The sequence below is a fragment of the Pan troglodytes genome, chromosome 7 (assembly GCF_028858775.2).
Source record: "Pan troglodytes isolate AG18354 chromosome 7, NHGRI_mPanTro3-v2.0_pri, whole genome shotgun sequence".
Classification (NCBI taxonomy): Eukaryota; Metazoa; Chordata; class Mammalia; order Primates; family Hominidae; genus Pan; species Pan troglodytes.
Window position 1 is genome coordinate 71,592,421 of NC_072405.2, and position 19,900 is coordinate 71,612,320.

The 19,900-nt window shown below is 38.1% G+C and overlaps 1 protein-coding gene across 3 annotated transcripts in view; it reads left to right on the forward strand.

Moving 5' to 3' along the window:
* NKAIN3 (sodium/potassium transporting ATPase interacting 3) overlaps positions 1-19,900 on the forward strand; it is a 750,443-nt gene that overhangs the window by 693,376 nt on the left and 37,167 nt on the right. The window contains exon 6 of one of the 3 annotated variants that reach the window (XM_009455456.5): positions 10,956-11,026. The exons of the other annotated variants lie outside the window; for them this stretch is intronic. Coding sequence (XP_009453731.1) covers positions 10,956-11,026 — 71 coding nt within the window. The remainder of the gene's footprint in view (positions 1-10,955; positions 11,027-19,900) is intronic. 3 annotated transcript variants of the gene reach the window in all.

Consider the following 19,900-nt stretch of genomic DNA (forward strand, 5'->3'; position numbering starts at 1 on the left):
AGAAATAATTAGCAGAGTAAGCAGACAACCCACAGAGTTGGAGAAAATCTTTGCGAATTATGCATCCGACAAACGACTAATATCCAATATCTACAAGAAACTCAAACTAATCAGCAGGAAACAAACAAACAATCCCATCAGAAAGTGACCTAAGACATGAATAGGCAATTCTAAAAAGAAGATATGCAAATTGTCAACAAACATATGAAAAATGCTCAACCTCACTGATTATCAGGGAAATGCAAATCAAAACTACAATGTGATACCACCTTACTCTTGCAAGAATGGTCATAATTTAAAAATCAAAAAAGAATAGATGTTGGCATGGATGTGGTGAAAAGGGAACACTTTTATACTGCTGGTGGAAATGTAAACTAGTACAACCACTATGGAAAAAAATGTGAAGATTCCTTAAAGAAGCAAAAATAGATCTGCCATGTGATCCAGCAATCCCACTACTGGGTATCTACCCAGAGGAAAAGTCATTATACGAAAAAGACACTTGCACGTGTATGTTTATAGCAGCACAACTCACAATTGAAAAAATATGGAGCCAGCCCAAATGTCCATCAGTCAACAAGTGCATAAAGAAAATGTGGCATATATTTATATATGTGTGTGTATATATATATATATATAAAGAAAAATTTTTTTAATGTATATATTTATATATTTATATTTATATGGTATATTATATTATATGTGGTATAATATATTTTTATTTTTATATGGTATATAAATATAAATATATATATATATACACACACACACACACACACACACACACACACACATACACCATGGACTATTACTCAGCCATTAGAGGGAACAAAATAACTGGATAAAATTGGAGATTATTATTCTAAGTGAAGTAACTCAGGAATGGAAAACCAAACATTGTATGTTTTTACTTATAAATGGGAGCTAAGCTATGAGGACTCAAAGGCATAAGAATGACATAATGGACTTTGGGGAATTGGGGGAAGGGTGGGAGTGGGTGAGGGATAAACGACTACACATTGGGCACAGTGTATACTGCTTGGGTGATGGGTGCACCAAAATCTCAGAAATCATCACTAAAGAACTTACCCATGTAACCAAACGCCACCTGTTCTCCAAAAACCCATTGAAACATATATATAAAACTATTATTTCCCTGTTGTCCTATGATGGCACCTTTTTCATAAATCAAGTAGATCTATTTTTTAACTCTATTATGTTTCATTTATCTATTGTCCTTTCTTATGTAATGGCATACTCTGTTAATTACTGTAATTTACTTGAAAAAAGTCTTGATATCTGGTAGTATAAGTTCTTCAACTTGGTTCTTCTTCAAGATTGTCTTAACTAATCTTGAGTCTTTGCCTTTTCACATACATTTTAGAAATCAGCATTTTTATTAAACTGCTGAAATTTTTATTGGGCTTTCTTTGAATTCATAGATTAATTGCTCCACAGATCAATTGGTATTTTATAATATTGAGTTTCACAATCCATTAATGCTTTATATTCTTTCATTCATTTAGACATATTTAATTTCTCTCAATTACATTTTACTGAATTCAGTGTAGTGGCTTGCAAATCTTTTCAGATTTATTCTCCCCAGAAAATGAATTTTCCCTGTAAACTGGAAATTTTTAAGTGTTTAATTTCTGCTTTGGATGGGAATATAATTTCAATTATTGGCCATCAACATGATTGAGTAAACATAAATTTATTATAAATCTTGATGAGTAAGTCCTAAACATAAAATGAAATATTTGTTGGAAAAGCACCTCTTAATGAAATGAATGCAGCAGTTTTGTTTCAATCAGTTCATGTCTTCATGGATGAATATTAGTTATTGCTAGAATGATAGGCTACCTCAAATACTTCCAATATTTGATGCTATTATTTATTTATAGAAACCTTGTTCACAGAAAAAATACAAGAATGGGAAGAAATTTGCTATAACAATGTCACTCAATTTTTTAAAATTCCTTCCTTCCCCAAGTATTTTTTAAGACCTGCTTTGTACTAGACACTGTTCCAGGTTTGGGGGCTATAGCAGGGAGCAAAACATATAAGAGCAGACAAAAAATTTTCCCTTATAAAGTTTAACTTGTAATGAGGGAGTCTGATAACAAATGATTTTTTTAAGTAAAATATACAATATAGCATAGTAAATAGTGATAAGTATAAAAAAGAAAAAAGTAAAGCAGGGAAGGAGATAGAACATGTGCAGAAGGTTGACCCTGTAGATAAAGAGGCTGAGATATGTGCCCAAAAATACATAATGACCTATCATCTAAAGTTATTTTTAAACTACTACTACTAGCTGATGAGGTTCTTCTTCAATTGTTTTGGAAGCAAAAGATTGAAAGCCAGCTACCTTTTTATTAGTAGCTATTACTTTATTAACATCAGCATACAAAATTAAAACTATCACTTTGTTTGGTGACCCGAAGGTTTGTTCTGCCAGGATGATGCACCAAGTTAAGGTTCCAGATGGCTGAGATAAATGCCTGTCCTTGCAAACTGGAAAGAAGATGATTATAGAAGGGAATGAGAGAAGCAAGGTCCAGAATGGCCATACTTTTTAAAAGGCACATAAATTTTGGAATTGAGTCTCTTGAAATTGAACACTCTACATGCCTACACACCATTTAGGAGGTCTTACATTCACTTGGGGCACACCTTCTCCAGTTTGAAGACCACTGGTCTCTTATTGCCGCCTTCTCACTCCCCACAATGAGAAAGAATGAGGATCCGAGACAGAGTTGGGGAGACTTCCAGACCCTCCAGACTCTTGGGGATTGCCCTCAGTGTTTGTCAAAACAAGTTGCCCTCAAGGACAATTGAACTATATCAGTTCTTCACATAAGTACCTGAGACTGAGGGGGACAAGACAGAGTGGGAAGCATCCATTTTGCATAGTATTGCTGAGTAGAAAGAGGTAAAAAATGTTGGGAAACTCTGATATGGACAATGCAGGCTCTTGGACTGCATACTCTAATTCTTCCAGTTGGAACTGGCTTAACATTGAGCATTTCATTGGTCCCATGTGCTTCTCTTCAATTTCACATGCCTTCTGAAAGGTGGAGGAGATTTTAAACTTCCTGAAGCATAAAGAAAACAACCATAAATAGTGATAAAGCTGGCACTTGGGCATCGTCTCCCTGCTTGGACATCTCTTCGGGATCACAAAGTTATTTCAGGCAGGGGGTAGCACAGCCCCAACCACCCCCGGGACATAAGCAATGGTTTAAGGCACTGTCAAGTCCACTGTGCCCAACAGACCCATCATGGTGCCTTGGTGGCCACTAGGTATGCCATAAGCAGCCCCAACTGTGGCCTGTGTTTTGGCACAGCAGGCCGTGCCTACTGAATGCTCAGATTCTTCAGACAGGAGACAGTAACAGATCAGTGACACTGCAGAGTAGCTCGTTCTCTCGTAACAGCAGCAGGGTTTAGTTGCCAGCTACCTCTGAAATAACTAGTCTCTCCTAAAAGCCCTCATTATGGTGGGGTGCTGCGAACTCCTCTCTGCAGTCTTTGAAGGGCCTCTCTGTGTGAACTAAGTTGATGTCAAGCCTCTTCCCCAGCTTTTTCCTTATGAATTTATATCACGGAACAAGAAAATCACAGTGTAATAGCCCCCATATTTGAGTTCTTCAAATGTTTCTTTAAGATGTTATTGCTGGACTTGGCAACTTGTAAAATAAATGCTTATTAGAAAAGCCTAATACCTACATAGCAGGAACATTGATGGACCAGGAACAATGATGGACCAGAAAGCAAGCTCAGAATAAATGTGTTAATTGCCTCTCAGCTTCCTGAGTCTTTTCTTTTCTCTGACCTAAACACAATGTTATAGGGGCTCTGTGCTCCTAAACTCAGTGATGAGGCAGTGTGCAACATAGCTGGAATAAAACAAAATGCCTACGTTCTGGTTAATTATTTGGTGAATATAGTTAAACCTGGGACATAAATGACAGCTTGAGCTCACTGGAAATGGCAGGTTTTCACTTTAAGTGTATCAAAGTCAAAGGCAAAAGTCTCAATCTGAGGCTCTTAACCTGGAGTCTATAAATGCAATGGGCTGTGAACCCCATGAAATAAAATCATTTAATGGATATAGAAGTGTGCACTTTTTTACAAAGGGGTTCCTCAAGTTTTATAAGATTGTAAAAGAGGTCTGTGATCCTAAAGATAATAAGAGTCATGACTAAATATTCTCAAAATCTTACAATTATTAACCCCTTCCCCTCCTTCACTGAGGCAGCAAACACTTGCTGAGTGCCTAGGACTTCCGCAGTCCCGTGACATCTGCTTTGGGGAAACAAACATGAATTAAAGTTCTAGTGAAGAAGAAGAATTAAATTGATATATCTGAGCTCCTTCCAAGGGCTGGCAAGGCACTATCCTGTATATAATATACATTTTTCTTGTCAGTCTTCATAGTAAACCCATTGGAAGTCACTATTAATGTTAGCCATTGTAGAAGAATTTAATTTCTAATAATGGTCACAACAGTATTTCCTGTCTAACTTCCCCATCAAGAAGTGGGGAGTTGCTGTTCTTGCCTCTTAAGCCCAGGCTGGATGGGCAGCTGTCCTGACTAATCAAGTTTGGTGGAAGTGGCTCTGAGTGACTTTTCAGGCCAGATCATAGAAGGCGACATAGCTTCTGCCTGGCTATATTTGGTTGCTAGCCCTTGAACTCAACTACCATTTTGCAAGGAAGCCCAGGCCACATGTAGAGCCCCTTGTGGAGAGCAACAAGGTCTCCAGCCCTCAGCCCCAGCTAAGCAAACAGCCAACAGCCTGTCCTGACTTTCCTGCCATGTGAATGCACCACCTCAGAAGCTGCTCCTGCAGCCTCCCGTGCCCCAGCTAACATTGCATGGAGCAAAAATAAAGCTTTCCTGCTAGGCTCTGCTGAGACATGCCAATACATGAGCAAAACAAATGGTGATTATTGTTTTAAGACACTGTTATGTGGTTGGGGGCTATATAGCAATAGATAACTAGAGCAAGCAGCTTGCCCATATGAGCAATTGCCACTTAGAGGTTAAATAATTTGCCCACAGTTACACAACTAGTAAGTGTAGAGCTGGAATTCAAAACAAGATCTGCCTGATACATAAAATCAAGTCAAGAGGATGAAGGGGAGAGTTTTACCTATATCTGTGACTTGGTATTTCCTTTTTTTTTTTTTTTTTTTTGAGACAGAGTCTCTCACTCTGTTGCCCAGGCTGGAGTGCAGTGGGGTGATCTCGGCTCACTGCAACCTCCTCCTCGCGGGTTCAAGCAATTTTCCTGCCTCAGCCTCCCGAGTAGCTGAGATTACAGGCATGCGCCACCACGCCCAGCTAATTTTTGTATTTTTAGTATAGATGGGGTTTCACCATGTTGGCCAGGATGGTCTCCATCTCTTGACATCATGATCCGCCTGCCTCGGCCTCCTGAAGTGCTGGGATTACAGGCGTGAGCCACCACACCGGGCCAGTATTTCTTAAAATAAAAAGAAATTTGGAGAAAATATAGCAAAAAATATTTATCTTAAAGTGGAAACACAGGCATCTGTTATTTTATATTCTACATTTTTCTGTGTATTAAAAATGTTTTACAACTTTAAAGTATCTTTTCAAAGATGAAAGCAAAGTACTTATCAAATTTCAAAATATGTTTAAGATCAGACATGAAAAATAAGTTAAACTTTAAATTGTGTTAAGTTGCCATACTTTATAAAACCAGAGGCATTACTAATGTACTGTCTAGATGATAAAAGAAGAGCTTGCTTCGATTTGCCCAATTCCAACCTCTCTTTCTTCATCTAACGGTGTTAATTCACGTCTTCGTGCCAATGTTCTGAGCTTTTAACTCAGCAGAATCTTGAAAAATCCAAACAGATGTGCATAAACGTACAGGAAAATAGACTCCAGTCCACAGAGGAGGATCCAAGTATCGATTCTGGATTTACCATAAGCAGCAAGCATTTCCATAAGAGAAGGGAAACATTAGCACTTAGACTGCCTCTGAGGAGCACAGGAAATTTCTCAGAGCTGAGGGTGACTCTTCCCATAGCCCCTGGAGGGCTACATCTTCAACTTCATGTGACATGTAGTGAATTATTTCTCACAGGAAGCTGCCAGGTTGAAAGCCAGCCACCTTGCACATGTTGTCTCCTGAACAGCAGCATGAGACGAAGGAGAATCAATTGCCTTGAGTTCCCCTTTGATTCTGCATAAAGTTAGTCAGGTTTGCCATGGCTGAGTGGGGAACTGAATCAGTAGCACTGAATTATCTAATGGAAACTTCATTTGTGTGTCCCATAGACAAATAGAAAAGTTGCTATTGGTTGTGCATTTTTTTACAAGTAGAATACAAGTCTGTATTTGCACAGTCAGATGCTGCTATAAATCTAAAGTAGCTCTGTAATTCCTTCAGTTCTGTGAAAATCCTTGTCAGGAATTGGTGGTGGCTAGAGCGAGTAACCACAAAGATATTCTGTTACAAGTAATATTATTTCTTCCAAGAAGTTGCTCGGCTGTGCTCCTGGAAGTTGGCACAGGAAGAAGATTTGAAAGGACTGCAAAAGGGTTTCCTGGCTGCAGGCTCTCCCCAGGGGATCTTTGATGGTAACACCTCAGGTTCTGAGAATGGGTGTAGAGAGGAGCCCACTGTGTGGCTGGCTTTTCTGGACAGTTGATGCCAACTCTTAATTGTGTTGCTTTTTTTTTTCTAAAATATATTTTTCACTTCCAGGATCTAATAATCAAAGTACATGGAACTCTATTTCACTGTACTGCAGGCTCCCAGCAAGCTGTGCCCTGATGCTTCCTTCAGTTGCTCCATCTCTTCTGCTGAATAGTGTTCTTGCTGTTATAACTACAGATTTCCTTGGATGTTTTTATTCCAACCTTCCTTTTCTAATACTTTTGAAAACCTGTCCATACCTTTTCTATTTCTTTTCGTGTTTCATTGAAATTCACACCCTTATTTCCACTGAAGAAAGTACTTAATTCAGCACCTTCTCTTCTCCTATCTTTCTCAAAAAAGTGAATTTTAAAATGCAGTTGCTTTACTTTCTTATCAGTGTGATATGACTGCCTTTCCCCAAACATAATTAAAAACTGAAGGTCTTTCCTAATGAGTTATTTTTAAGTCTTTTGTTAAGTGTTCTATTTCTTAATTTTCTTCATTTTTTAAAGCAGTTGATGTCATTTTAAAAAAGCTGTAAGAATCTGTACTCGCCCTCTGTGTACACTTTAATCTGCCCCTTTACTTGAACTCTCATCCCACTCTAGCAAATGGAAGGTATTGATGCATGCATGACAAACTGTTTTTTAATATGAAAACATCCTCATCTTGAGGACTTGGTGGCTTCTGTGGCCAAAAAGCCTCATTGCTCCATCCCATCCATGAAGAATTCTTGATATTTCAGTTTCTTTATTACTTACTTTTCAAAGATTCCTCCTTAATAGTTAAATTTTTTGTAGTCTTGTCTAGTTCTAGAATCTTGATAATTTAAGTTTTACCTATATGTGATATATTATTTCTAAGGTTTACAACATTTACATCATGCTAGGTTTCCGATATGCAGAGAAGGTATAGCCAAAAAACAAGTAACAGTTTAAAAAGAAAGAAAAAAACAAATAGCAATTTAAAAAAAAAAAAAAAGAAAAAACACATAGAAGGTGTGGCTGATTTATAGTGCCATCAACTGCAGGAACCAGATGTCCTAATTTGGTTAAAACAGTCCTTGCTTACACAAGTTGCCCTGGCACTTTATCTGGTTTAGACTTTGTCCTACATTTTTTAGTTTTCAAATGAAATATTACTATTAATAGTTGTATTAGGCAAATCTAGAATGGCCACGTAGACAACTCTTTCCATTTCTACCATAGGCTTATCAAGGTATGTGAGATGCATGAGCAATAAACAGAATCCTTTTTTTTTTTTTTTTTTTAGAATTCTCTTTTAACTGTATGGTTAAATCTGTAAGAAAACCAACAATACCACTCTCTTTTCTCCAAAACTTAAAAGACACAATATAACTAGCACCTTCCTTTCAAGGGCAGTATGCAACCTGGTCACTGATAAAGATATGTACTTGGATAGGAGTAGTGGAGATGGCTAACACCTTCCAGTCTCAGGTGGGTGTGGGAGAGGCACTGCAATCTACAGCTCCTACCAGCACCTCTTCCCACCATATCCAGCTGTTAGGGTCAGTGGAGAGCACCTGGAAGTGTAAGTTAATGCACTGACACATTAGGAGAAGAAGAATTTCTCAGAGTTAAAATAATGATATCAGTCTTATATACCAGTTTATAATACTGGAATTACATTAGTTCATCAAGTGCTTTCAACAGAACACCAATTAAATTATTTAAATAATTTTAATTTTTTAATCCAGTTCATAGAATTAGCATAAGCCTTTTAAATTTGTTTGTTTGTTTGCTTTGTTTTGCGGACAGGATCTGAGTTTGTTTCCCAAGCTGGAGTGCAGTGGCACAATCTGGGCTCACTGCAACCTCTGCCTCTGCCCTGTGGGCTCAAACTATCCTTCCACTTCAGCTTCCCAAGTAACTGGGACTACAGGCACATGCCACCACGTCCAGCTAATTTTTGAATTTTTTTTTAATGGGGACGGGGTTTCCCCATTGTTGCCCAGCTGGTCTCAAACTCCTGAGCCCAAGCAATTCACCCATCTTGGTCTCCCAAAGTGCTGGAATTACAGGCATAAGCCACTGCACCTGGCTTAGCATAAGCCTTTATTTTATTTTTTATTTATTTTATTTTTATTATTTTTGGAAACAGAGTCTTAGAGTTTTATTTATTTTATTTTTATTATTTTTGGAAACAGAGTCTCCCTCTGTCACCCAGACTGGAGTGCAGTGGCATGATCTCAGCTCACTGCAACCTCCATCTCCCAGGTTCTAGCAATTCTCCTGCCTCAGCCTCCGAGTAGCTGGGATTAGAGGTGTGTGCCACCATGCCCAGCTAATTTTTTAATTTTTAATAGGGACGGGGTTTCACCATGTTGGCCAGGCTGGTCTCAAACCCCTGACTTCAAATAATCTTCCCAACTTGGCATCCCAAAGTGCTAGCAATATAGGCATGAACCACCATGCCCAGCAAGCATAAGCCTTTTAGATGTTCATTCTGTCCAAGGTAAAACTCTGATATTATTTTAAATCCTGTCATAATCTAATTAAGTTGTAAATATTAAAGATAAATATATTTATTTTGTGGAAATAATACAATACAATTTTTGTGAAGTACAACATATGGGTTAAAAAAACAACAAAAAATATTCTTACTAAGTTAAAAAAATACATGAAGCAGAACTGTATTTGGAATTCAAGTGCACAGGAAACTTACAACTGCATCCTAATAAAGCCACACTATTTTACCAATGAAAACAGAAATTCAAAGTGTTTTCAAAATTTATATATATATGTATACACACACACATTTAGAGTAAATAAAATAGAATATTTTTGTGATGAGGCTAATGTTGAAAACAAAAAGAAATTCATCATGAAAGAATATACATTTTCTCTCTTCCCTTACCTTCATCAATCTGAGTTCTGACTATTTCGACCTTTGAAGAACTGCTTTGTAAATCAACCTAAGTTTCTTACAATGTCTGTGAGTATTTTTATAAATGAATCTTGTACATTTTAGTTGCGTTACATTCAAGATCAATTGAAAAACTTAAATTGATTATTCAACAAACCAAAGCACCTCCAAAAAAACTTTCAAAACTCTTCATAAATTGCAATAATTGAAAGGTTACAGAAAACATTGACCTATCTCCTCACAAAAGTAAAGGAAGACAAATGAGAACTCAAAATATTGCACAAGAATTGATTTTTTAATTTTATAATTTCCCTTTGAGATATCTTGACTTGAGAAAAGACATTTTAGAATGGAGCCCCAGTTTTTAATTGGAAAACTGTATTTTCTGCACCAGAAGGAATAGAAGTTGATTTGAGAAGGCTTACAATTTTGTAGTGTCTATATTTGGTGAAAAGAATCATAAATAGATACTATTTATGGGTTTTGTCTTATGAAATTTTTGCCAAAAAAATGCTACCCTGTATGGAGGCAAAATTACAGTATCTAGGAAAATATTTGGGCTAAAATATACTACACATATCCTCCATTTAGCAAACTTGCTTGGCATTTACACACACACACACACACACACACACACTCCTGAGAGTTCAGTTTTCCTACATGCCTGTATGCCTGTTAGTGTTTGAGTGCTATAATGCAACCAAAGCTTGGTTTAAAGTAATTAGTATCTTTAATGGACTATGAAACAGGAGAAACAAACATCATACATGTATATTAGAATTGGGAGAAGAAAAGATTGAGGCTTTGATCAAAACCAGAAGAAACTGGAAAGAATATTACAAAAATGAGAAGTCTATACAGACAGCCAGTTACTCTGCCATTAGGGAGGAAACAAAACCTTTGCAAAAGGCAGATGCCGATTTTTGGGGAGTGGCTTGGGGACAGAAGGCATTGGAGATAGATTGTGTGGCTTCTCAAATGCCTTTCTAATGATGCAATACATATTCTTAAGGAAAAAAAAGGATTCTAGCAGCAAGAGGAGACAGTATATCTTTTGATATATAGGGAGAAAGGGCATGTCTGTATGCCTAAGGACAAACACATTATTTGAAATCTCATGCTATTTAATATTAATTCATTTTTTACTGAAACCAATAACAACTTATTTTTCAGACCCTATGAATCCAGGTTATTTCTGTATTTTTTAAATTTCCTCTTTTTGGCTCATTGACAATATTTTTAGTAGTCCTTTTTACTAAACATTTTTTCATTTTATGGTGAACGGATATTTTTGTTAACTTTGCTCTTATGCATTCTATTTTAAACATTTAGTATTACGTGTATTTTTTACACACTTATTCATATTGGCCTATGTTATATTTTCAGTTGATTTCATAGGTGGACTTGATACACACTCCTACTACCAGGATCATGTTGAGTTAAAGCCTGTTAAACCAGTAAGTAAAGGTGTGATGATATGGAAAATATTAATCCTTCTAACTCAGCCAAAACTAACCAAAAGTGAAATAATTTGAACCTACTACTACTAATCATTGGTTTAATTTTCCACTCATATTTAAAACACACCTTTCACATGTAACCCAACATCATCATTATTATTATTCATTCCAAAAAGGATTTGAAGCTGGTGACATGATTTATATTTCAAAAACAATAGTTCTGTCTTATTCCCCTTATCAATAGTTGGTAACTAAATTTTTTAATGAGATTATTTAATCTGCAGAAGTAAAGAATGAATATGTGTCCTGGGGCAGCACAGCAAAGTAAAAAGGGGAGAAAGACCTGCAGTGAATTCAGGTCCTCCATGTGACATCCAGGTGCCTTCCTCAGTGTCTCTGAGACTTGTTCTATCACCATACTCTGGTTTCACAGGGGGGAAATAGATTAAATTGGATAATGTGTGTATGATATATGTAAAGCTGCCTATTACTCTTCCCAGTACTCAAACATTTGACTAACAAGTTCAGGAACAAGTTTTCTATGTTCTTAGAGGACATGAAAGGAAGTCAGCAACAACAAAACCACCTAAAACTGGTGAGATTTCAGTTGAGTAAAAGAAAGAAATCTTAAGTCACCTAATTAATAAAATACTAGGAAACATGGAAATAGATAGGGTGACTCCATTCCTAGAAAATTCCAAGTAGCACATATAAAACTGTATAAATTAATAATAGCTATCATACACTAACCACTTTGCATATATCATCTCACTAAATCTTCATGAAAACACTGCAATGTGCTAATTAATATTCCCACTTTATAAATAAGAAAACTGAGGTTCATAGAGGTTAGGCAACTTTCTCAAAGTCCCACTATTAGTAAGTTGTGGAGCTGAGATCTTTCCTGGGTAGCAAACCATCACCCAACCTGATATGATGGACTTGCTCAGATGATCTTTTGTTCTTTCAGCTCAGTGTTCTGTAATTTGATGGCGATAGAAGAAATTATGTAAAATAGTCGCTTGTATAATAAACACATATGAAAAGTTTCACCTGCTGCCTCTTTGCCACAGTGGTTCTTACCCAAATATGCAGCTCCCGCACCCAGCATATGTGAGGATTGAAGATCTGAGAAGGCTACACTGATTCCTCTACCTCCCCAGGTTGAATTAACTTTATTCTGGCAGAATGATCTAAAGTAAACATAGCTCACAGGAAACACAAATCAGCACTGTGCCTGTCACATGATAGATGTTTAAATAAATTTTGGTTTCTTAAAGCAAATCCAATTTGTAAAAAACATTCACCCTATATAACACTCCAGAACCAAGCAGTCACCACCTCATTACTCATATCACTAAGTGCTCATAAAGGATATGTTCCAAAAGTTGATATTTGTAGATATGGGGAACTTGTCAGGGATTGTGACAATAATCAAGATGATTAGTGCATTGGGAGTGAGAAAAGAACTAAGACAATGCCTAGTGGTGACTTAAAGAGTCTTCATATATTTGTTATGTGATAAGAGGATGATGAATGGTTTCTTTCATCTCCACTTTGAAAAAAAAAACTCAGCAGAGAAATTGCAATATGAAAAATGCTGCAATTTAAGAGAGATCCTTCTATTAGGGAAAGTTATTAAAAACTCCATTTGATAAATGTTGATAATGAAATTTTCTTCTTGAATGATTTGCAAAAACTGGACGCCCATGTACCTATGTACCTCAAAAGGGTGTTCTGTGGCATGGCCCAGAGGCAAGCGACTTCCACTTATGTTCTCTAAAGTCACTTCCATCTCTGTGAATCAAAAACACCCAAAACATACTTTTAAGATCACCTAAAAGGCTTTGATCAACTCCACTGTCTGCTCCAAGGGTTTTCTCAGCACCCCTGTTCACTGCTGACCTAGCAGTGGATAGCTGAATATAGCATAAACTACAAGCTATTCTCTACAGAAAGCAATAGAACAAGCTTCTGCTTTGACAGATTATGCATATTATCATGTCAGATGAATATGGAATGCCTTTCAACCATGAAGGAAGCAAAAATCTAAAAATCAAACTAAGACTGAATTGAAATCATTGTGCATGAAACAATTTAAGAGGTCAGTATCTGTACTCTTCACCAGTATGCAAATATTTCAGCATTTATCCAGTCTGCCTCTGTCAATCTACTTGATTTCTTTTAATAAGCCCGTTATATTGAATTCCATTGAATCCAATGATGCCATATCACTACCCAGCAACAGCTTGGAGAAAAAGCCAACCTTCTGTGCTAAATTGTTAGAGAGGGGAATGAATGCTGGCTTTGACTTTCATTAAGCCTCTTTTATCACCATGAAGTAGAAAGCCAGGTTTTGTGAGGAAGCCACTTTAATAAGGGGATCAGAAGAATCCTTAGCATATTCCCAGGTACATGTATGTGAACAGGTAGCTTTGAACTCCATATGCAGAGTTTCCAGCCAACAGCTCATTCCTAGGTAATACTGCAGAATTGTACAGGAAGCCTTAATTCTCATGTTTGAGTGTGTCACTGCTCATAACCACAAAGTGCACCTTTCAAGTGTCCACAGTCAAATTGTATGTGAATGTGTATACGGGAAGTGGGGTTGGGATAGGGGTAAGGTGGTTCACATATGGATTTGGTCTCTCATGTTTTGTTTCTTTCTTTTTAAAGTAATGATATCAAGCTTAAAAAAGCCCACTGATTGCATCAATCAGTTTAATTCACTTTACTATCACTGATTGATTGCCTACACTGTGCACAACAGGCACAGCCTAAGTGCTAGAGATATAAAGATAAATAATACTTGAGATTTGACCTTTAGCAGCCAATGATCTAGGAGGGGAGATCTACATAGAAAGGGTAGATGCAAAACAATATTTATCCCCAAGGAAATTTTATGCGGGAGGGGGAATGGTTAACTCTCGCTTAGCGAGGAAAGGCTTCCCTGAGAAATAACAATTGAGCTACTTTGAAAAGATGACACAATTTATCAAAAGCAGAATAAATATAACTATATTGGAAGATACTTTGGCAGTTTCTTACAAAACTAAGCATACTTTTACCATGAGATCTAGCAATCGAACTCCTTGGTATTTACCCAAAGAAGCTAAAAAGTTTTGTTCACACAAAAACTTACACACCGATATTTATAGCAGCCTTTTTTTTTTTAAGACGGAATCTTGCTCTTTCACCCAGTGGGGAGTGCAGTGGCACTATCTCAGCTCACTGCAAGCTCCGCCTCCTGGGTTCACGCCATTCTCCTGCCTCAGCCTCCTGAGTAGCTGGGACTATAGGCGCCCGCCACCACGCCTGGCTAATTTTTTTGTATTTTTAGTAGAGACGGGGTTTCACCGTGTTAGCCAGGTTGGTCTCGATCTCCTGACCTTGTGATCCGCCCCCTTCGGCCTCCCAAAGTGTTGGGATTACAGGCGTGAGCCACCGCGCCCGGCCTATAGCAGCTTTATTCATAATTACCAAAACTTGATAAAGAACAAAGATGTCCTCCGTAGGTGAATGGATGAACTCTGGGACATCCATACCATGGATTATTTAATGCTAAAAAGAAATGAGCTATGGCATCATGAAATGACATGGAGGAGCATTAAATGCATGTTATGAAATGAAGGAAGTCAAACTGAAAAGGCTACATGCTATATAATTCCAATTATATGGCTTTTTGGGAAAGGCAAAACTATGGAGACAGTACACAGATCAAGGGTTGCGGGAGGGGAGACATGAATAGGCAAAGACAGAGGATTTTTAGAACAGTAGAACTACTCTGTATGACATTGGAATGATGGACATATTTCAGCATACATTTGTCCAAACCCATGGAATGTACAACACCAAGAGTGAATCCTAATGTAAACGATAGGCTTCGAGTGACTATATCAGTGTAGATTCATCAATTGTAACACATGTAACACACTGGTGGGGAATGCTGATAATGGAAAAGGCTGTGTGAGGGCAGGAACAGGGGCAGGGAGCATTTGGGAAATCTCTGTACCTTCCTCTCAATTTTGCTGTGAACCTAAAACTGCTCTTAAAATATTAAGTCTTTAAGGGGAAAAAAAAGCAGCACAAGAAAACGGGTATCCCCAGCATGGAGGCTGATTTGCATGGCCGTTCTACAGAAGACAAAGTTGAAGCTCATGACTCCCTAATCTGATGTTTGCCATAGTTCTCGTATAAAGTGAGTGAACGGATAGGAAGCAGAGGCTTAAGCAGAGCAGGTGTCTTGACAGCTCTCGGTGAGGACCCTAAGAGACCTGCAGCAGCCATGGCTCCACCATTATGCCTAAAGCTATCGAGATGCTTTCAGTGGTGGTTATCTGGGTCTGGCCTGGGGACATGTGATACACAGGTCAGGAGTAATCCGTGTTGGGTTTCAATATCTTACCACAACTGCCATCGAGGGAGGTATAAGTCTCACCATAACTGCCATGGAGTCTCCACCGGGATCTACTCCATCACCACCCCCACTCACTGACAGCACCGCCAATGAAAGGAAAGAGTAAAGACTGCTCTTATCATCAGAACCCAGAGCCCAGTGGTCAGCAGCAGTGGCTCTGAAAAGGATACCTACACATCAGCTTACAGTAGGGGCAGCAGTAACACCAGGAGAAGAGGGTTAACAAAAGCAGATTTACCCCTCAGGAAGAAAAATAGCATGGCATAAACATATACAGCTATCAAAGAGATATGGAATTTCAGAGAACAACATAGTGAGCACTTAAACTGAAGTTTGTCAAAATCATGACTGGTGTATTTCCATCCAAATGGTTAGCAACTGAGTACCGGGAAGATTAAGCTCCATGTAGCAGTAATTCTTCACATAAAAATAATTAGAGCAAGGCAGTTTATCAAAGGATAGCAGCTGGAATTCCAGAACTGACTTCTACAGCAAAGGTAGAGCTAGATCTGATTATGTTAGAAATTTCCATGAGGATGATGCCTATGACTGCAGTTAAGAAAGACTTGATGAGAAAAGCTGACCTGAGATTCCCCTATAACTTTCAGCAAATCTTTTTCTAAGGCTTCCAAAGGAAAACTTGACTTTTCTTTGGTATCTTAACTTGTCTGATTGCCTTTGCTGGAGGCTAATTTTTCTTCACAAAAATTGCTACATGCTAGGTGGCCACTGCTGATTGAGTGGCTGCTATTGCAACTAGGTACTAGAAGACAGCCAAGGCCAATCCCTATTTCAGGGTAGCCCTGCAGCCAGCTCTGCAGGTACTTTCACTGCCTGCTTTCTGTCTCTGACAATCCAGGTACACAGGAAACCCACCTCTGATGATCAGGCTGTAGGACAGATGCAGAGGTGGTCACCTCTCTCTGCACTTTCCTGAGAACAGCTGTTTTGCATTAGTACCCCTATATGTAAGTTGATTTCAGGCCATTTTGCATTTATAGCATCTACATTAAGTACCAGCTAGTAGGACAAATCAGGGTGTGTGTGTGTGTGTGTGTGTGTGTGTGTGTGTGTGTAGGAGTTGGGAAGGTGGAGTAATGTGCTTTCAATCCTTGCTTTAAAAACCAGCAATCACCAGCCATGTGTTAGTAAACTGCAGCTGGAGGCACCTAAAGAGGAATAGAATAACTCTGTCTTGATACTGTTTTCATTTGTCCTTAATTAGCCTTCACATCTTATATTTATCCAGATAGAGAGCGCACTGAGCTATGTCAAATTCTGCATGCTGTCTCTCTCCTGTGGCATGTGACTATAAGGTGACTGTGATCCGCTCCTATCAGTGGCTGTCTCACTGTTCCCACTACTAAGGGTGGAGCCCTGTTCCCTGAGGCTTACCATCAGTCCCTGGAAATGGAAAGGACTTCATGAGGCATTAACTCTCCCGGGCTGTCTCAAGAGCACTGCAGCTGTAAAGCACTCAGCACCTTCTTAGTTGTCCCGAAGGAGAGATGGGCTTCCTTGTGTGCCTGCCTTACTTAGCACCAGTGCAGTGGCACTCAGGGCTCGTTGCTTTCTCTAGCTTTGGACCTCTTTCCCTTTGTCACTGACATTAATAACTTTTTGATGCATCATAAGAATAGTTGTACCATGTCATGGACTACTGTAAGAACACATCCTGATATATACTTATTTGACTATGCAGCAGTGAAATGGCTGTGTTTATATAGCTTATGCAGTTCAGACTTATCACTGTAGTATCCAGTTAGTGCACCTCTGTTTTTGTTAGGACGGAATGATGCCAAGAGTGCAACTGGCAACATGCAAGAGGGTTTGCTGTGACCAGTGGCCAGTCACATGTCAAAGGAAACAGAGATCATTTCCTTTGACATGTGACTTCACTCTCTGCCCCTAAAATTTGTGGAGCCTGATTCTCATGCTTCCTTGTGAAGCACATAAAGCCTTTTTCCAAAATCAGAAAGCCCATATCTGAACAGTGTCCTCCAGGGAGAATATCAATTCCTGACTTTCTCAGAACTTTGCTGGGTATTTGCCATTGATTTCAATGGCAAGAAAATAGATTTATGCAGTGATGTGGCGATATAGTCCACCACCACCCCTGAAAAAAAAATCAACAACATAAAAAAAGTCATTTTGCCCTGTTTCCAAGAGAAAGTATCCTCTGATTTTAAAATTAAAGCCAATGATATAAACCAAATTTTATGTTAAATACACATATTTTTCACTTAATATTGACATCAAAAAAATTTATAATCCCCATATGATGATAAGTTCTGGGAAGAAACAATATACAGGAAAGATTACACAAGACACAGGAAAAAAGCACACACACACACACACACACAGAAGTGATTAGAAAAGCAATAGAAAAAGAAACATTTACAGTTCTATCAGAAGAAACAATTGATTCCATTCTGCCTTGAGGGCAGTTACCCTTAAGTAACTACTAACATATCTACAAACATCTGCAAACAGAGAGAGAGAAAAAGAGAAAGAAAGAGGGAGATGATCTCAAGGATCCCCAAAATCGAAGTATTCTATGCAGACCCACTGATCAATCATAGCATCATTAAAAGTGGGACAACCAGGCCGGGCATGGTGGCTCATGCCTGTAATCCCAGCACTCTGGGAGACCGAGGCGGGCAGATCACTTGAGGTCAGGAGTTCGACACCAGCCTGGGCAACATGATGAAGCCTTGTCTCCACCAAAAAATAAAAAAATTAGCCAGGAGTTATAGTGCGTGACTGTAGTCCCAGCTACTTGGAAGGCTGAGGCAGGAGAACCACTTGAACCCAGAGGCAGAGGTTTCAGTGAGCCAAGATAGTGCCACTGCACTCCAGCCTAGGTGACAGAGTGAGACTCTGTCTCAAAAAAAAAAAAAAAAGTGGGGCAACGTGACATTATGTGTCCACAGATGTGCTACAATAAGAAGTGCACAGCACCACCTATAGAATGCCTTGCCATAAAGTCAAGCCTGACCTTGGACTGATACTATAGAAATACAAGAATAGTTAAATCTCACCACAAGGAAGCAACCAGCCAAATCTAGCATGTGGGAAATAGTATAAAGCAAATGAAAAAAAAAGAAGAAGAAGAAAAGAAGGGAAACTGTTATTGATTTAAGGAGACACAATAGTCAAACACATTGTGTATATGTGGTTTGCTTGGTTTTAAAACTTTTTTTAAAACAGAACTAGATTATATTTCAAAACACAACTTCTGTATAACCAAAAAATAAAACACCACAATAAAATGGATGAGAAAAAAACATATTTGCAATTCTTGACAAAATGTTAACATCTTTAGTCATAAATAAACTCTTCAGAAACCCGTACTAACAGACTCACATTACAAGGGAAGTGAAAACAAAAGGAACAGAGGAAAATGGAATAGCACAAATGAGTTATAAGGCTATATGATCTTCATCTTGATATGGTTAACATTACTAGATGAGAAAGAAATTTCATTATAAATTACATTATCGATGCTTACAAATATTGATATCTGATGTTTGCACAGCTTTAGGAAATGAAGAATTCTCAAATACTGGGGCAAGTTACTCTAGTCATGGGGAGTTTACCCAAAAAATGTAGATTTTTGCATAAATTTGGCCCAGGCAGTTCTCAACGATAGGAATCACTCCAACAAATAGTTGGATACACACCCACACACATGCACATACATGTTTACTACATAGAAAATGTGTAAGTAATCTATTATCCCCCAAGAAACTACTTATGTATCAACTGGTTTATGAAATAATAGACTGGGGGTAGAAATAGAAAGAAAAAAGACACTTAAGTAAAAATACTACATTTCACAAAATTCTGTGTCCTTTGAATTCTTATGAAAGATTTTTAATTGATCAGTTTTATATTTACCTTGTTATTAGTGAAAATTATAAATATATGCACTTCATAGTGATGCTGCCAGACATATAAGGCATAATTTCAACAAACCAATTGTAATGAGATATTTCTAGATGATTGGAGCAAGTGATTATGGGCTGGGTATTAAATGATATTAAGAAATTTTTGTCAATTTTGATAGGTATGCTAATGAATAGGTAAAAAGAAGAAAAGAAATTCTTACCAATTGAGCAGGTTCTTTCAACCTCTACACTTTTGACTTTGGACAAGGTAATTCTTTGCAGTGGGTCTGTGCCACTGTGGGATATTTAACAGCATTGTTGGCCTGTACCGCCTAGATGCCAGTAACACCATTCCCTACCAAACTGTGACAACCATTACTGTCTCCAGATACTGGCAAGTGTCGACTGGTTAAGAATCACTGAGTTAGAGACGCATGGAGATATGAATGAAAGGATATAATAGTTGAGATTTGATTTTAAATACTCTAGCCAAAAAAGGCTGTGGGGGGTGCTAGTTGATAGGCGAAACTTTAATAGCATAACTTTTATTTTAGTTGAAGCTGA